The sequence below is a fragment of the Ochotona princeps genome, chromosome 3 (assembly GCF_030435755.1).
Source record: "Ochotona princeps isolate mOchPri1 chromosome 3, mOchPri1.hap1, whole genome shotgun sequence".
Taxonomy (NCBI): domain Eukaryota; kingdom Metazoa; phylum Chordata; class Mammalia; order Lagomorpha; family Ochotonidae; genus Ochotona; species Ochotona princeps.
Genome location: NC_080834.1, coordinates 69,327,853 through 69,347,864, shown reverse-complemented (window position 1 = coordinate 69,347,864; position 20,012 = coordinate 69,327,853). Strand labels below are relative to the sequence as shown.

The window sequence follows — 20,012 nt, the reverse complement described above, 5'->3', positions numbered from 1 at the left end:
GTGTGGGGAAAGAAATAGTAAAAATCCCCCTAAGCCAAAGGGCTTAACACATTTTATCCCAGATATTATGATAACATCCATCCAAAAAATAGTTTATTTTGCAAAGTTTGCAATCACATTGAGGGCAAAGGCAACATAAAATGAGGCATTGATGTTAACAAAAATGTGTAGCAGTCTCATCGACAGCAAGAAATTGATAATGATCTTGTCTCCAGTAAAAAGAATGAACTGGCCATGGAAAAGTAAAACACGACTTGCATGGAACTCTTTAAGGTTGTTAACTTCAATGACGAGCTCTGTCCAACATCTGCAAAAGCGAATTCGCATGCACTCTCTCACTTTTCATATTGACATTTAGCTCTTTTACAAGGTATATACAGACTCCAAGATGAAAATGGAGTCATTCCATAAAGATTGCAGGTTTACTTTTATTTGTTCTGGGAACTAATATGGATATGACTGTCTCCCTAAAAATATATACATTATGTCTTCATTGCCCATATTTAACATGTTATTTGGAAATCCTTGATTTGCTTTTAAACTTGTGGTCTTCAGGATCTTGACAAATTAAATTTAGTTGTTTTAAAACATTTATAAGACAATAAGCCTCTATTGTTTAAAATTACCTTTGTTGCAGTATTCTGTCATGGTAACCATAGAAAACTACAGTAACCTTAACACATTGTAACACATCTCTGTCTTTGGTAAAAACTTCAAAGTCCTAAAATTAGCTTTAAGGAAGATACACGTTTTTTTTTTATCATGGCTGAAAGGTAAATATTAAGCTAAATTTTATAGGAAATCCCAAGCAATATTCCCTTTTTTAAGTGAAAAATAAAGTAAATGAATTACAAAGTATGCTTTGTCAACATAGAAAAAAATAAATAACATTTAAAATTGAAGGAATCTCTTTGTAGCTTTGAGCAACATTGACTGCTTAAAAGCAAATATAACCATCTAATATATCTGCCCTAAAATAAATGAGTTCATTTTCACAAATACTTTTGAGAACTTAAGAACTAACAAGCACGACTTAAATCTATTGACTTTTTTCGATCTATGCACTATTCCTTGGCCTTTGTCATCAATGTCTCCTCTGTGGAATACTGCATAAACATTCTAATGATTCCTCTATTTCCATCCTTCATCTCCTCCAACTAGTATGGCTGTTAATATATTAATCCAGTTATGCAATCATGCTCAAATTGACAACAGCTGCTTATTTCACTCAGGACTCTCCATGATCCACTATCTTTTACCTCTGCATTTTCATCTCCTTCCCTTTCATCAACCTGAATCCATAGTTGTCTGTTTGGTTTATTCCTATCACTCTTTTGAGTTATTGCTGCAACAACAGTGGCTACATCCTGGGGTGGACATGACTAGAATATGGGCTGTAGGAAAATCTGCAGGGAGATGAAAGTGCTCTTTGTCTTCATCTCAATGGAAATGACAAGAGTGCTTGAGGATGTTAACACAGTTACACTCTTAAAGTTGGCACATCTTCTTGCATGTAAGTTGGTACATAATAGCATACTGTGAGCATTTAATTCATAATTCATATTTATACACATGACCTTCAATTTGTTCTCTTTTCTTTGCTTAGGATGCTAATCCTACCACCACACTTCACCTGAGTAGCTACTGCTCATTCTCCAGGTCTCAAATTTCATTCCTTCTGAAAGTCTTCCCTGATCTTCATCTAACTCAGGCTACTATGATGTTATATTGCCTAACAATGACATATGTATTTGTATATTTGTCTTCTCAATAAGCTGGAAGTTCCAAAAGGCAACAAAACTATTTATTAAACAATGTGCTAAAATTCTGGCCACAGTGGACTATCCTGAAGAGTAAAGTAACAGAATGTCCACCTGAATGGCAAATAAAATTCTGACATATTAGAGAGCTCTCTAAGAATTCATTTCATGTACAGTGAAATGGAAAACAAGCATCACTGCATTACTTGATATATCATAAATGTACAAAGTGGCTACATACCAATAAATAAGGTCACAAAAAGAGGTTCCATTCTTAACTTAAGCCACCTGAATCTTTGGTTTCCTCAGCTCAGGGGAGATTGATTGTTGCTCAGAATACTTTCACAAATGACAATGCCTAGATGGAAAGCTCTCTTCTGTGTTCTGTTTTTTTTTTTTTTTCTTTTTTTAACTGAAGTCTTGTAACCCATGCAATGGAACTGGATTTGCTACAAGCTGATCCCACCTGAAGATATGATCACAAACTAAAGGCTTTGTGTTGTGTAAGAAAAAAATCTGTTTAAATCCATACTAACCCAGTTTTCTAAAGACTTTTCACTGTCTTTCAGAGAAATACACTTTTCCTGGTTGATACTAAAGACATTTAGGCAGCACAACTTTGCCATTTGTAAGATTTTAAGGAGGAAAAAAAAATGAAATTCCAAGTCCTCAAAGAACAAAAACATCTACTTTGTAATAAAAGTAGAAAATCAGTTTTTTTTTCAGTTACTGAATAACAGTTGTTCTCAATATCTGAATTTTTTGTCTTTTACTCCATTCCTATCCGGACTTATGTTTTTCAATACTATGTATTAAACATCCAGCAATCACAAACAGCAACCGTAAAGAGTAAAGATCTTCAAGTAGTTTGACTTCAATATTTGTGTTTAAAAATACTCAACATATTCAAACGGCAAACCAGATTATAAAACTGATATGCAATTATATTTCAAAAATCGCCATATTTTCCCCTTGATAGATTAACCAAGCCAATCTTCCCACAGACTTAAAAAAAATATTTATTGGGCCCAGCGGCATGGCCTAGCGGCTAAAGTCCTCGCCTTGAAAGCCCCGGGATCCCATATGGGCGCCGGTTCTAATCCCGGCAGCTCCACTTCCATCCAGCTCCCTGCTTGCGGCCTGGGAAAGCAGTTGAGGACGGCCCAATGCATTGGGACACTGCACCCGCGTGGGAAACCCGGAAGAGGTTCCAGGTTCCTGGCTTTGGATCGGCGCGCATCGGCCGTTGCGGCTCACTTGGGGAGTGAATCATCAGATGGAAGATCTTCCTCTCTGTCTCTCCTCCTCTGTGTATATCTGACTGTAATAAAAATGAATAAATCTTTTAAAAAAAAGATTTATTTATTTATTTCAAGTCAAGAGGGGGATCTTCCATACACTGGTTCACTTAGTAGAAGACTGCAACAACCAGGATTAGCCAGGCTGCAGTCAAAAGCCAAGAACTTCTTCCAGGTCTCCTAAGTGGGTGGCAGGAGCAGAAACACGTCGGCCATCCTCCACTGCTTCTTATGGCTATTAACAGAGACATGGATCAAAAGTGGAGCACATGGGATAGGAACCAGGTTCCATATTGGATGCTACCACCAGTAGTGGTGGCTTTACTAGTTATGCCACATTCTTGTCCCTATAGAATGTTTAAAGTGAAATATCCAGAGGCCAGCATTGCACTGTAATGGTTAAGCCACTGATTGCATCTCCGGGACCCCACATGTGCACTGATTTGAGTCCCTGCTGCTGTACCTCCAGACCAGCTCCATGCTAATTCATCTGGAAAAGCAATGGAGGATGGTACCGCTGTTTGGCCCCCTGTATATAAGAAGCAGATCCAGAAAAAGCTCCTGGATGCTGAATTAGCCCTGACCCTGTCAAAGCCCTAACCACCACTGGAAAGTGAACCAACAGATGAAAGACCCCTCTGTCTCCATCTCTCTCTGTAATCCTGCCCAAATAAAATTAATATTTTACAATTATAAAATTAAATTGAACTATGTAAAAATTACATTCTATATTCCTCTCTATCAAATAGGCAATAGATTGATCTGTCTCAAATTTTTTAAAATTACGTAAGTCTTATATATCCTGTTATAGTATCCTATAATCTTTTAACATGTATAAAAAGTATACTGAGTTTTGGTTTATCAAATATGATTAGTACATAAATGGAAGCTAACAGGCGAGGGATACAAGTCTTGATATGTAAGCAGACATATCAACTTATGTATCCCTAATAAAGATCTATCCTAGAACAGTTTATTACATCTTTGCCTTCAGACAAACTTAGTTGACACATATCATTCACATATCTAATAAGACTTACTTTCTTGTCTCCAATAAAAATTTCAGTAATAATTTAGACTATGTTACAGGATTATTAGGTTTATAATTTCTGCTGCTATATGTAAAATGAGGTTGCTAATATTTAGTACTATATATTGCTTGCACAGGTTTTATATGTTACTGTCATTCATTTCTTTAAGTACCATCTACTCATGCCAATTTTGATATAAACTTTGGATTTGATGCTAAAACAGTAAGAAATACTAAAATTGATATTTCATTTATGCAAAATAACAACAGCTGATAAGGAATTTAAGTGGATGAGAAATTTTTTTCTGCATTGAACAGGTTTCTTTCCACCTCGGTTTTTCATCACAACATCTGTTTCCTGTTAGCAAATACAAGCTGTTGTTCCCACTGCCGTAGGAAACTCACGAGCTGTCTGAGGCAAGTTTTGCCAACTTACAATCACACTTGTGGCTCCACATTCCTTATAATAAGAAATTGATAATCTTTTTCAGGCAGAAAAGAAAGCATATGGTTGAACTTATACAAGCAAGGGAAATCAAACATTTCCACAACAAAGAACTTTGTTTTTAAAATAAAGAAGGGAATAGATCCAGAATTTTTCAGTCACTATACTTGGTATCTAATTACTCTCTTCTCCACTTTGCTTTATTGCTGTGGCTTGATTAGGAATCAGGAATAGCTGCATAGGTCATTTGTGCCACATCTGGTCTCATGATTGAAGTCATAGGTGCACAATGGGAAACAGATATTCTCTTAACAACTAGGAGACACGTGTTCAGGAATCGGCCTTTCTTATCAACGCTGAGGGCAAGAACATATTTTGTGGGATAATTGTTCTGTAATTAGCTTGTGCTTTGCCTTTGGGCACTGAATAATGCAACAGGGACACAAAACCTAGGCAACATTAAACAGTTCATTTTGCTTAATTCACCCATGATTTTCATCAACTCAACTCACCCATGAGTTCTATTAATTGAAATTTGATTCTCACTTTAGTTTTCTAAGCAATAGCCATGTTCATTGAAATATCAATTAATAAGCAATACAGGAAAAAAAATTCTTGGTCAAACAGACCTGGAAAGGATCAAACTTTCCCACCACTTGCCTTTTGGGACTCTGTGGCACAATAATTTCCATCAAGATCTCCATCACCATATCACTTTTTAAATGTATTATTCAAAGTTTAATTTTAGATCTCAACTTCTGTTGATAAGTCTGAGCTTTTTCTCTGTTAATAGCTAACTTTGCAGTATTAGAAAACTTACAACCTTAAAATTACCCTGCTGTAAAGTGAATAATTTTTGTAGGCTACTTATAAGAGATAAAGAAAAATTCTGTATTGTGTCTACCATTATGCACACAGAGCCTGTTATTTTTTTCTGTAATAGTACTATTACAAATAAAATGTTAGGAGACTAACAATGGAACATAAATTCCCATAACTAGTTACTTAATTGTAATATGGTATGAGGTCATGAAGTTTCTGATACCATAGATCGTCTGTTCTTACTTATTTATGTCTCTATCATCAAAAAAATTCCTGGTTTTTTAAAAACGACATATTTATTTGAAAGGCAAAGATACAGAGAGACACAAAGAGACAGAGAGAGAGAGAGGGAGAGAAAAAAAAAGGCTGTAAAATAGTCAGGGTTGGGGCAGGCCTAAGCCAGGAGTCAGGATCTTCTTCCAGGTCTGTCTCCCATGTGGGTGCAGGTGTAGAAGTACTTGGGCCATGTGTTGCAGCTTTCTCAAAGTGTATTACCAGGGAGACTCAAACTGGTGCCCATATGTGACACTGGTGGTAGGTAGCAGCTTTCCTCAATATGCCACAAGGCTGCTCAAGAATTTTTAGAAGCCAGAAATTTTATTGTAACCCTCAAATATCACTCACATTCAAAAACAGACACTACTCCCAGAAGGTATCCATCAGAGAAGCCAGGTGCATTTCTATGTATTATTTTACTTTGGTCAAATAGTTCCTTGGGATCTAAAAGCAAAGTGTGTGAGGTTTTGTCTGGTGAGAGCACAGCTATAAATTTATTAGGACCCGAGTTTACTCGTAGCTATTAGCAGGGACAGACAAGAGTTAACTAATTTTTATTTCAAATGTATTCTTTTAACTTCAAATGAATTAGGCTACAATGCTCTTTTGGCCTAAGGAAAGATTCCATGAAAATTAGAGAAAATAGCTCTGGTGTCGTGAAACAGCAAAGGTCAGATAGGGCGACATGATTACCCTCGTCATCATTAGCATTGCTTTGCATTTAGAAAGCCTGTTGCCTTTGCCAGACTCATTCTCATTCCATCCCATTACTCAGGATCTGAGCAGGTCTGGAACTCCTGCAGACATCAAGGGTGATTTTGCTGTGGAACAGAAATGGAAAGTCAAGAGAGCAGTGTACAGTTAACCTGTAGGCTCTTTGTTCCCTCTGGTCTTCCTTCTGCAAACAATCTGCAAAATGTGTACTAAATACCATCCAAATAAAAGTAAAGTCCTCTTTGAACATCTGCTCTATTTGGATTTTAAATTTGGAATTTCTTTCAGACATCAATTTTAAACCATAATAATGGGGAGGAGCCATCATACTGACATAATAGTTTCAGCTGCTGCCTGCAAAACCTACATCCCCATGTGGTTACGGGTTGGCACTGTGTTGCTCCGATTTAAATCCAGGTCCATGTTAAAGTGCCTGGGAAAACAACAGAAAATGGTCCAAGTATGTGAGCCCTTGCCATCCACATAGAAGGCTCAGATGAATCTCCTCACGTCTGGTTTTGTATTGGCCCAGTCCTGGTCCTTGTAGCCATTTGGGCAGAAAACAATCAGATGGAAGAGCTATCTCTCTCTCTCTCTCTCTTTCTCCCTGCTTATTTCTATAAAACACTCTTATAAATAAATAAAATGAATATTTGTTTTGAAAAGAGTAAAACAAAAATATGACAAATTAAATTCTAACAAAGGAATGTATGTATATGTACATGCATTTACAGAAGTCTGGATTTTTCTTCTTTTTTTTTAAACCTATTTCAGCCAAAACTTAAAGTGCTACCTTGTGTAATACAACATACAAGTTAAAGAAATTTAATTCTCCCTATTAAAAATAACATATTTCTCCTCTTTCTTTTTTCTTAAAATATTACATATGATGATCTGAAACCTAAGTACTTCTTTTCTCTTTGAAACGTAAATAAATCTGCTTGAAAACTCGGTAGACCTTTGCCAGCTTTATGGCCCAGGAATGACTTTCTCAAACACTTTAGAGATGTCTCTTTTAAATGTGAACATCAAGAGAGATAGCCCTTCCCTATCCCCATCTATCAATTTCTTCTGGGATGATAGAAGCTTGATTTGATGTAATTCTTGCCTGAGTTGCAAATATCACTTCTTATCATGAACATATGAGAAGTTAATTTTTCCTCTGAATCAAGCCAATACACTAACCCAAATGGTCACTACAATCACCAGTAAAGTTAAGGTGCATGACTAATCATACATATAATGGCTGTAGCTGTGTGATTAAAAAAAATGATATTTAGGCAGGCATTATGATACATAGTTGTGTTGCCAGTTGTGACACCAACATCCCATACCAGAATGCCAACGCAAGTCCTAACTGATCCCAACTGATGCATTTGATCTAGCTCCCTGTTAATATACCTGGGAACAGGGCTTGGCAGCGTGGCCTAGTGGCTAAGGTCCTCACCTTGATCCCATATGGCTGCTAGTTCTAATCCCGGCAGCTCCACTTCCTCTCTATCTCTCCTCCTCTCAGTATATCTGACTTTGTAATGAAAATAAAATAAATCTTAAAAAATATATATATATATACCTGGAAACAATGGAAAATGGCCCAAGCATTCAGACTACAGAAATCCATGTGGGAGACCATCTGGAGTTACTGGCTCCTGCTTCAGTCTGGCCTAGTCCTGGAAGTGGCAGACATGTGGAAAGTGACCAGCAATTTGGAATTTTCCTCTCTTTCTCTCTCCTTCCCTCCCCCCACTGTGATACTACCTTTCAAATAAATTTTTAAAAAATCTTGAAAAACAGGAGAAATTTATTTTTGAATTTCAGTTTTCATTGATTGTCTCTGATGTCCATCATTTTGGACGTTAATGCCTGTTCGGTATCAGAAGTGTATTGTTTTTCTACTACTTCAGAAGAGAAATTTTCTGGCACGAGAGAAGACTTTTTTTAGATTTATTTTATTTTGATTGGAAAGTCAGATACACAGAGAGGAGGACAGACAGAGAGGAAGAGCTTTCATCCATTGATTCACTCCCCAAGTGACCACAATGGCTGAAGCTGAACCGATCCCAAGCTAGGAGCCCAGAGCTTCTGGGTTTCCCACATGGGTGCAGGGTCCCAAGGCTTTGGGCCCTCCTCTACTGCTTTCCAGGCCACAAGCAGGGAGCTGGATGGGGCAGTGCAGCTGCAAGGATTAGAACTGGCACTCATATGGGATCCTGGTGTGTGCAAGATAAGGACTTCAGCTGATAGGCTACTGCGCTGGGTCCAAGGGGATTTTATTTTTTAATTGTATCTCCTCAACACGTGATTGTGCTTTTAGTTGGAATAACGGACTCAAGAAAGCAATGCAATACATGATGTGTTGTTCTCGCACATAAGCTAATGTATATTGCACTCATCTGCAAAGTTTCAAAGAAATTTCCAACATCGTACCCAGAAATTCCAATATTGCATATTTGGGGGAATGTCACGGAGTTCACATTTTTGTTTTTGTTCTTAGTAATTATCAGGTGGTTTTCCTGTAGATGGTCAGAATATAACATTTAAAAAGATTCTAACATAATCTTAAAAATCAGCTGTATGATAAATGCATTTTGGTTCTAGACACTTTCTGATTGATCAACAAGATTTCCTTATCTTTGCAAGTGTGTATAATGATAGCATCAGCCATATTCTCTTTGTTGAGCAGCCTTATAACATGTTGGCCTTCTTGTCCACTCACAATAGGATCACGGCTCAGCTACTCTCTCCAGAACCCTAGCTGGACCTCTGGCAGTCAGCTTGCCGGAGGGCCAGTAGCTCCGACTACACATGGGAGATAACAGGGTGCAACTCTGAGGTCCTGTGTCTGTGTCCTTATCTTTCCACTCCCATCTGAAGAAACTGCCACTCCTATCCCAAGGTTAATTCCTCCACCTACACCATAGATTTCCAAATTTTGTTTCCTCATTACATTACTTCCTAGAATTGCTAATTACTGGATTTCTATTTCTGAAAATGTCCCCTTTCCTCATATATATTCAGCCCTCTTTAGTCCAAAAAATTCTTTTTTCATTCAATTTCTGACTCAGAATATTTTTCTTTTTCCTACACCAGAAGATAAATAAATGGCAGTTTGTGGATAAATCAATCATTTTCATTTCCCATTCAACTCTCAAAGCTACCTTTAGTTTTGACCTCTCTTGCAAGATTTCAAGTTCATATCTCCAGCCATTGGATGGAAGCTTGTACTAATTGTTCTCAAACCACCTCAAGTTCATTATTTGTACACTCTATTTTTTATGAAATATACAAGTGTTCTATGCATTGACCAACAATTAACAGTATCAATATTAGTTGTACAAGATTAAAATATGATTTTCTTTCTCTCATCTCTCATTAGTTCTCAGGTTCTGTTGAGTCCTTCACAAAAACTTTTCTTAATAATTGCTTCCTTTAGCTCTTCTCACAGTTACTAGCTCATATTTTTCTCTATTTTCAGTCTTTTCACGCTTGTTTCTCTCACACTTTTATTAATATCTTTCCTCAATGAAATGTGACTACATCAAACATTTGTCAAAATGTGTTTTAAAACCTTCAGTGGCTTTTTATTTTCTTCAAAAGAAAAGCAAATGCTTTTAGTTCACAATGCAACACAAAGAATTCTTGCCAAGACAATGTTGGAATTCTACAACACAAGGGGATAAGTTAGAGGTAACTTAATTGGGTATTAGACAACTTGACTGGGTATTAGACAACTTTACTGAGGATCAGATAGTTACATGAAGTATTACAATCAAGTTTCTTTCTACTAGATGTACATTGGAGAATGAAATATGTATTTATTTGAAAGTGGAAAATGTAGAGATGAAATGAAATATATAGACGTTATTGACTGATAAATCTGAATGACCACTCGTTAGCAACCTCTATGTTTCCACACCTTTGGAATTTTCCATAATAAAAAACATGGGAAAAGGCACTCTTGCAAGTGTAGTTAAGACCATTAAAAGCCATCATGAACTTACCTTTGTAGATTTTACTGTATTTTCTCTTGCAAAGAACTCTAAATTTTACTTACCATGCTAAATACTTGTGAACTAGGTCTGAATTCACTAGACATTAGATGTAGTCATCTCACTTTGACTCTAACTGCCCTGGCATTTCTGTGCAAGTGTGCTGCTAACTTGCATACTGCGTGTGGGCTAGGTGTAGAAAGAGTCAACGTGGTCTCAGTTACACAGTTGGCACAGAGGACTCAGAAAAAAAGATTTTAGATTGTCTAATCTTTTTTCTTTTTGCAGTTTTACAATTCTAGCTAAAATAAAATGGTGAATATTTAGGTGGTAAGTGAAATAAATTTTCGTTGAGTGTAGATTTTAGGAGTCTATTGTTCATGTGCCACAAGATGGTCAAAATCTTGCTATCTGGCTCAATATTGATAGGATTCTATTGATTTCACTCTGAGTCAAAGCTGTGAATTTTGGTAGAGACCAACACTTTTCAGATATTGCATGACATTCTAAATCACTTTCTTGAGTACTATTACTAAACAAATCTATTAGCATATAAGGGCAATTTTAAAACGCTGAATTAGCCTATAAGAAAAAATAGGTGTCAGTTAGGTAAATTTTGGAGAAAATTAGCTTCTCCTAATTTACCAGCCAGAAGCCAATATCATTCACATCTGTGAACAGCCATTATAATAATACTATGATGAACACTTTGTATGTTAATGTGGTCATAAATTAAAGCTCTAGATAAATGTCTCTTTGTCATTTCCCATTTGTTAATATCCACTTGATCTAAAGGGATGGTCTTTCATTTTCCATATATATTTAAATGATGGTCTATTCAAACATAATCACTTGTTCAGAAGTAATGAGGGGTAGATGGAACTCAGACTTACCAGGAAATCTACTGTGGAGGCTGGCATCACAGTTATAGCCATTGAACTGAGCAGACCCCGGAAGAATTCTAATTGTTAGAAACAGGAGCAACCATATTTGTTCCATCGCAAAGCCTAGAAAAGGGTTATATATCATGTGAATATCACAGCCTTTGTTTCCCCTCACAAGAAAGTCTTAGGTTGAGCTCAATTTATCATTTGATAAACTGTCTACATCCATGCATTTCAAGCTCTCTAAAGGCCTAAACAAAATCAGAAATAATTATAAGAAGTGAAGGCAAAGATTTTGCTAACAATACCTCAGTATTATTTTCATTGGCATTAGTTTGCTTTCAGTGATAAAGCCAGAATTTTGTAGTAGAAAATTTAGGATATAAATCACAAATTTAGAAAATCAGTCTTTTGTTATAATTGCTAGGAAGAACTCAATCAGCAGCACAGCAAGCTGGACTGATCAATTTGGAGGCACCTGAACACCTTTTCATGCCAATATACCTGGAGGGAATTTAATACTTGATTCTGGAGAATTGTTAATGTCCTTAATAGCTATATAATGTCAGTAAAACTTTTCCCAATAGATGGCTTCTCACCATTTTCTCAAACACACTGATAAAAAAAGGAGAAGAAAAACATGAAAATAATGTATGTATGCACGGCATCTTAGCTGTTCCAACAACCACTCCTTGGTGGGTAATAAGAACTAATATAAACTTATGAAAACAGTGAAATCTGAGGAGAAAGTAATAGAAGATTCTTTTTAAGATGTTCTTGTGGGTTGAACAAATAAATACAAATTGACTTTTTTGGTAACAGTTGAATCAGCCAATCTGGTTTTTAATCTTTTTTTTTTTTATGATGTCCTTTTATTGGCATGATAAAGTTACAATATCTTCTAGAAACGCACAGGTTACTTTCGGGGTATAGCTCCTAAGTGCAAAAAAAAAAAAAAGAAATCATTAAGTTGATGATTTTGTTCTATGCACAGAAAAATTAAAGTGAAAATAAAGATAAAAGAGTAAATGGTTTACTCAAATCATTTAGTACCTTTTAAAGGGGAAAGGTTGAGAACGGATTAGAGAGTCGCATTTCAGCTTTCTCTAAATTTGCCCTTTAAATGATTAATCAACACTAGAGAGAAAGGAAGGAAATACATCTTGCTTTACAATCGTCATTTTATATTAACGAGTTTATGGTGAACAAAGTTATTTTGGTGAGGATGTGGGAAAGGAAAGAAACAGTTTACTTTCAAAAATTGACTAAAAAAAAAAAAAAAACTCAGTAAATTCGGAGAGATCTTCCTTCTTTTAGTATGTGACACACTTACCTAGGCAAAAATCTAACAATCTGAATGGAACAACCACATATCTTGATTCTGATGCCTATAAACAAAAGGCTCACATAATGGCCCATTCACTTCCTGAATTCTCTTGCCCAATCAATACCATCAGGACACGTCAAACAGCATCACATCCCTGCTCTTCTGGTGACTCTGGAAGGCTACTGGGAAAGACTGTCGGTGACCTTTAGGAGTTCACATACACATGCTTCCATTATCTGCATCCTTAAGATGGGCTCCATTAATTCTAGGATGTTGGAGACTCTAGACCCATATTCTTGTCCCCAAAGTTGAGGCTCTCTCCTCAGAATTCACAGTGAGAAGTTGAGGTTGACAGATTTATTATTCTAAAAATACTTTCAAGCATATATATTTGCTTGCAAGAGAAACATAACATTTAGCAAATTTTAATTCTGCACAAGAAGGCACATGTCACAGATCGTTCACACAAAGTCCCTCATCCACGTCCCTCATTATGTCTTGGTAGCATTGGAATGTTTGCCTCACACACAGAGGAAAAAAGTCTCAGTAATCTTAACTGGCATGGAAAACAAGTGAAGCAAGTAGAATTAAACTTTAGATCATGATAATAGAAAACTCTGCAGCACAAACTACCTAAATACCATCTATCTAAATAAATTCAACTGGTTTTAGGTAGCCATTTTTCATCATCCTCTTTCTTTAGCTTTTTAAAATTTCTCATTCTTCAAAAAATAAACAGATTCTTAAGATATTTGTGTGTGTGTAACAGGAGTATTTTTGTTAAAGATTAATTTATTCTACTTGAAAGTTAGAATTGCTGAGAGAGAAAGAGAGAGGAGAGAGCTCTTCCACCTGCTAGTTCCCTTCCCAAATGGCTCTTAGAGCCAGAGCTGGGCCTGTCTGAAGCTGGGAGTCAGTTGCTTTATGTGGGTACAGGGACCCAAAGATTTAGGCCATTTTCCACTGTTCTCCAATCATGTTAACAGGGAGTTCAATCAGTAGTATAGCAGTGAAGAAATGAGCCACAAGTATGTGGGATGCTGATGCAGGTGGAGGATTAGTCTGCAATGCATTCACCAAACCAATGTAATATGATGATAGAGCAGGAAAAACTATGCACAAAAAAAAAAAAAAAAGAAGACAGGCCATGGTTTCTCATTGCCAAAACATTCGAAAATATTACTGCAGATTAAACACTTTTGTACTACCAAAAATAGATGAACTGATGCGCACTCTGGATGGCAGTAGGCAATGTTCAAGTTTCAGGGTCTGTACTAGCCGTGTGGGAGACCCAGATGAGTTCCCAGCGTTGGCTTTGGAGTGGCCAGTCACAGTTAAGAGCATTTGAGGAAATACTGTGTAAAAGATCTCTTACTGTTTTTTTTTTCTCTTTCAAATCAGTAAATTTGTGAACAACCATGATGATCATAAGACTCCTTAAAATATAAGTGATAAAAAAAGCCCATGACCTAGAATCTGCACATAGTGCAATCATTGAACTTTTTTCTTAGTCATTGAAATATTAATTTCAGGGGCACTGATGTTGATAGGCAGATTGATCCCTATATCCAGGCATCCAATAGAGAAGACAGTGACCAGACCTAGACTCTATTGCAAGATCTGTGCTCTGGTTGGACTGGGACACAAAGCTATCCTATGGGCTAGTGATAGCTCTGATTACTTGAGTTGTATTATTTGATTTACAATGGCATTTGCACTGATCTTTATTTTAATATCAAGGTATATTAAGAAGGGAATTTCAAAAGGACAACACATATTTTGTAAAAGGATGATCTGTTGTCTGAATTCCTACAAAATGACATTTCAAAACCTATGGGGACACTTTGTATTCCACCCTCAAGTCAAAGCAAAACAATGAACTGCTAGTTTGCCAACTCCTCTGAACGCAGGAAATCTGACCATCAGTTCATAGTGGCAAATTTGAAGGAGCTGCCTTACCTTAGTTCCTAAATTATTTTCAGAAACGGAATTATTGAAAAAAAAAGATTTATTTTATTTTATTGGAAAGACAGATTTAAGGAAAGGAGATAAAGAGAGAAAGATCTTCTGTCCACTGGTTCACTCCCCAGTAGCAAAGCAGCTGGAGCTGAGCTGATCCCAAACCAGCAGCCAGGAGCTTGTTCCAGGTCTGCCACATGGGTATGGGGTCCCAAGGCTTTTGGCCATCCTCTACTGCTTTCCCAAGCAACGAAAAGGGAGCTGGAAGGGAAGCGGAGCAGCTGGGACAGGAAACAGTGTGCATATGACGAGTGCAAGGCAAGAATTTACCCACTAGGGCCAGCAGAAATGGAATTCTTTAGCATTTGTGAACAATATTAACATTCTCTACACTCATGAAAGTATAAAACCCCAGTTTCTTGGGTTCCGTGGTGCTAGGCAGGTGCCTTTCAGTTCTGATCTGTCTGAAAGTGCTTGTGTCAGACTGGTTTCTGATTGCGACTCCAGCAAGTGCTTCTTCGAGAAACTGCAGAGGCGTTAACCATCTTCAGGTATTTAAGAGTAACCTTAGTAAATGGAATGCTTTATAAAATTGCCTAACATCCAGTGTTAAAAAATATTTATAACATTCCTATGTAATAAAGATCTGAAAGATAATGTGTGCATGACAGTTTTGTATATATTTCTTAGTACATTCATACATTTTAAACTGATAAAAACTGTAAGGAGAGAAAGATTTATATGTAAGATGTTGAGCTTTTAAGAAATTCAGGAATGGTCACTTTAAAAAGCACCACATGTCTTAAATGACATTAACAAGCTTGGTATTTTACATTTAGCAACTAAAAGGTGACTTGCTAACTGACTTACTGCCAAATACGTCAGTATTTCTCATATTAAAATAGCTATTTAAAATACCTTCAGAACTAAGATTTCCTGATGTATTTGCTTAGCATTAAAACTGAAGTGAGGAAAATATAATTCCACTCTCAATTCTCACTCAATTTCACATAAATTGATACAATTCTGTCTCAAGCAGTTCTCAAAGTGCTAAAGTAATCTTTAAATGATCTTCCTTTTATTGAGATATATTACATCCCAGGCACTGTGCTGTGCTTAATATTAACTATGAGCATGCATTTAAGTTTTACCCAGCTCACTAATGCAAATACTGTAACTTAACATTTTAATAGACTTTCCCAGGGTCACAGACCTACTGTATTTGCAAGGTAAAAATCCAGATTGAGCTTGACCTTTACAATTATTTCACTACACTATTTGATTAACTGGAGTTTGTTAAATATATATATAATCTTCCTAATTCTCAGAAAGTAAATTATGTTTAAAATGTGCTTCAAACTAAACAATTCAGAATTGAGACAAAATATTTTCTAATGCTTACATGATTATCATGATTCTATTTTATATAGGCAATGAATATAAAAAGAATATTTTTCTCAGAAGTTGAAAATTGTAGTACTAGTTATTTTTAAGGGCTGCTGTGCACCAAAATGTTTTATTTTATATTTATTTTAGCCTACACATTTTCTAACCATGACATACACAATTTACTTTTTCTTAGTTTGGGGATGAGAAAATTAAGGCTCAGAAATGCTATGTAGATTACCCAAAGCCAACACCCAATCCTTTGTTAAAATCAGTATTCAGGGCCAGGCGCAGTGACTCCGTTATTTACCCACAATCGTTGCACAGTTACCTTGCACAAAATGTTATACATAAGACTAATTCAAACAGAAATTTGGCCATCACTTGGTAAGTTTTATTAATCTAAATGTATTTCTGCCTGTCTCCACATAAGTACAATAATTATACAATGAGTAAAGTTTTACATGTTCCTAGTGCTGTCTACAAGGTCTGAGGTCCAGCACTTAGAAACATTTCTTTCTGTGCAGAATTTACATTCAAATAAAAAAGAAAGAATCAATATCTCTAAGTGCACCTCACAGTATAGTTACTATGGGTACTGTGTAGAAAAATAAAGCAGACAAATAAATAATGGTTCTTGGGTGGAGCAAAGAATATTGAAACTTTCATAGTAAAAGAGTTATAAACAAACACAAAATGAACCTTAAGAAAAAAAAAGAACTTTAGTTATAAAAAAGTAAATCAATCTGTCTTTAATTTATGATTGACTTTGAATTTTACTATTTTTTTATTTAGGCACTTCCCAATTAAAAGAGTTTTTTTAAAAAAAACGAAGTATTCTCTGAGATAACTTTGGCACTCTAAGAAGTTGCATTAACCTTTTCAGATGAATCAAGTTGGCTCTTGGTACCTGAGAAAATAATTCATTAAATAGCACCACTGTGACCTGGAAAAACCTGAACATGTTTGAAAGTGACTTTATCTACTCTCAAAAAATAACACTCAGAGAAACAAATGAACTCTTCAATTTATCAGTTTTCTACATCTTTAATTGTAGCATTTTCATAACATCTGGTCTCATGATACTGCCATAATTGGAAAGAAAATTAAAAATTCGAAGTGACCAGTATTCAAATGTTGAATCATCCAAGATTTATGCATCTTTTTCACCAAATAAAACATTTTTGTAACCATGTAGATTCACAAAAAAACCACTAAATATGTCTTTCACATTAGGAATCCCCCATCCTCTTTTTGAAAAATGATTTATTTATTTTTATTTGAAACACAGACTTGGAGAGAGTGAGCACCTCCGTCACCTAGTTCACCCCAGTGACCACAATAGCCAGGGCTGGACCAATTTGAAGCAAGCAGTCTGGAGCTTCTTCTGGGTTTCTGAAAAGGTTGCTGGGGCCCAAGAGTTGACTCATCTTCCACTGCTTTCTCAGGCACATAAACAGGGAGTGGATTGGAAGTGGAGCAGCCTGAAAAAGAATTTGTACCCATATTGCTGCCCACACCACATGTGGAAGCTTAACTAGACCAGGATGCAGAGCCATCCCCCATCCTCTAACCCTCAACTCTATTCTGCATTTACTAACCAGCTACTTTGCACGTGCATGAAGTCACACAGGAGGCAGAAATTCATTCCAGTACTTCTGTCACCCCCTTCAAGCTAGCCCATGAGAAAAGATCAGGAACAGCTTCTTATATTTTCGATGACTTTAAATCATCCGAAAAGTTCCCCAAATAAGGGCAGGGAAGACACATTCATATTTTTTTAAAGATTTATTTATTTTTATTGGAAAGGCAGATGTACAGATAGGAGGAGAGGCAGAGAGGAAGTCTTCCAACCGATGATTCACACCCCAAGTGACCACAACGACTGTAGCTGTGCCGATCCCAAGCCAGAAGCCAGGAACTTCTTTCCAGGTCTCCCACGCAGGTGCAGGATCCCAAGGCCTTGGGTCATCCCGACTGCTTTCCCAGGCCACAAGCAGGGAGCTGGATGGGAAGTGGGGCTACCGGGATTAGAACCGGCACCCATATTGGATCCCTGTGTGTTCAAGGCCAGGACCTTAACCACTAGGCTATCCGCCAGGCCCACACATTCATATTTTAACAGAGATCTAGATTTAAGGAATAAAGACCCATGCCAGCCTCAGAAGAATCAACAGAAAGGAACCTAGCATAGAGGCCATGACGTCATAAGAGGAGCCAACCATCTCATTCAGTTAAGGGCTCATGGTGTTAAATGGTGTTACCTCTAGGAAGGAAATATAAGTTCACTCTCCCCAATGATTAAAATGCTGAATATCACAACTCTTTAAAAAAAACATGTTTTCTGATAGGCTGTCCTTATTGGAGATCTATATTCTCTATTTCTTTGTTTAATTTGAACATTAGAAGATAGATAGATAGATAGATAGATAGATAGATAGATAGATAGATAAAACTTTCATCTGACAGCTTAATTATTGCATACATATGTCTTTTAATGTTGAGTATCCCTGTATTACTAAACAAAGAATAAAATACACCATGTACATTCAGAATAATGCTTCAAAGAATGAAATATATTTAGCCATTAAGAAAATATCCAAATGTTTTACTTATTTATTATAAAATATTATTTATTATTAAAAATACTGATGTGTCACATAAGGAAATATGAATGTTAAAAGTTGCTTCTAAGAGGAGAACCTTCTCCAATTTTCTCTGACACAAAATATCTATTCATATATATGCTTTATTTCCCTTCCTCATTTGTCTTTCTCTTTGTTGGTTTTCTCAGATAATCTATGACATTTAAATAATCTATAGATAGTTTAGAATATTTGGTATAGGATCTTAGTTTGCGAATGCAGGAAAGCAGATGTGTTAAACTAATCCACTTTAAAAGCTTATCCTTAATAATTCAGCAGGTTCATTTTCATCATACTTAAATATTTTATTCATCTGAAGGCACTTTAAATATGTGTTGATATTTGTTTATTGACTTTCTCCCTTTATACAGTGTAATTACAGCAAATTAGCAACAAAATTATAACTAGCTGCTTTAAATATTCATTGATTTTGAACTAATTGAACAAAGACTTTATGATTATTTCAAAATGAAAACATTTCTTTCTCAATAGAGATGAGTTACAAAACAGTTCTGAGATAAATAGTACAGAATCACTCAATCTCAAGATATGCCATGCTGAAATATTCTACCTAAATACTAGCCCAGTACACAGCAGTCAAAAATATGTTCCTGGTGCAAAAAAAAAAAGAAGAACGGAAATATGACTTCATAACTTGGCCAATCCTATCCTAAGTGTAAAGTAGTTGCTTTATATTCGTACTTCACTACTTGAAAAACCTATATTAGTTATTGAATCCAGATATTTTTGTTGAAGTTTCTATGTTTAAATTTCGTGGTGCTAGGGATCCAGAAAACAGCAAAACCCGGATGAGCTTTAGCTCACAGAGTTGACTGGAGGGAGCTAGCCACCAAAACTAGTAATTGCACACATAAAAATAGACTTACAAAACAGATTTGGCAAGTGATACGAAAGAAATAAAAAGTGTGTTTTAAGGAAGTATGACAATGCAACTTAACTTAAATGGCAATTTTCAAGAAGAATTTTTTCTGGAAGGTGTCATTGTTCATAAGAAATAGAGGGTTCGTTTGGGTTAGATGATGGCAGGATAAATGTATTTAGGTTGAACTTACTGGATAACTGTAGGTACCAAAATTTAACAATAGTCAGTGTTTTCTGAAACTTGGAAAAGGTCCATGATTGTAAGCAAGGAGGGAAGTGTCATAGTAAGTTTTGAAATTGAAACACATGTTAACAGGCAGTATGGCAATACCACCCTTAAAGCTCTGTGGACAAGCTCTGTGAATTATCACATAGATCTTCACTAAATATACAGCATATTAACAGGAGAATGTGACTATCACATTCAGGGAGATCACTCTTCAACGAGTTTGGATCCTATAGCCACCTCAAATAGTCACGGCACCTCTGAAATTCCTTAAATTGCCCAACCGAGCATGGAACCCATACCTAACAATATTTTTAATGGGTTTACTGCAGATCCTTTCTCTTGTTCCACAGCTCTTTATCTGTTGAG

The 20,012-nt window shown here is 36.2% G+C and overlaps 1 protein-coding gene across 1 annotated transcript in view; it reads right to left on the bottom strand.

The window, feature by feature from the left end:
- The window catches only part of ZPLD1 (zona pellucida like domain containing 1), a 58,346-nt gene that overhangs the window by 24,812 nt on the left and 13,522 nt on the right, over window positions 1-20,012 (bottom strand). The window contains exon 2 of the mRNA XM_058661823.1: window positions 11,228-11,341. Coding sequence (XP_058517806.1) covers window positions 11,228-11,333 — 106 coding nt within the window. The 5' untranslated portion in view covers window positions 11,334-11,341. The remainder of the gene's footprint in view (window positions 1-11,227; window positions 11,342-20,012) is intronic.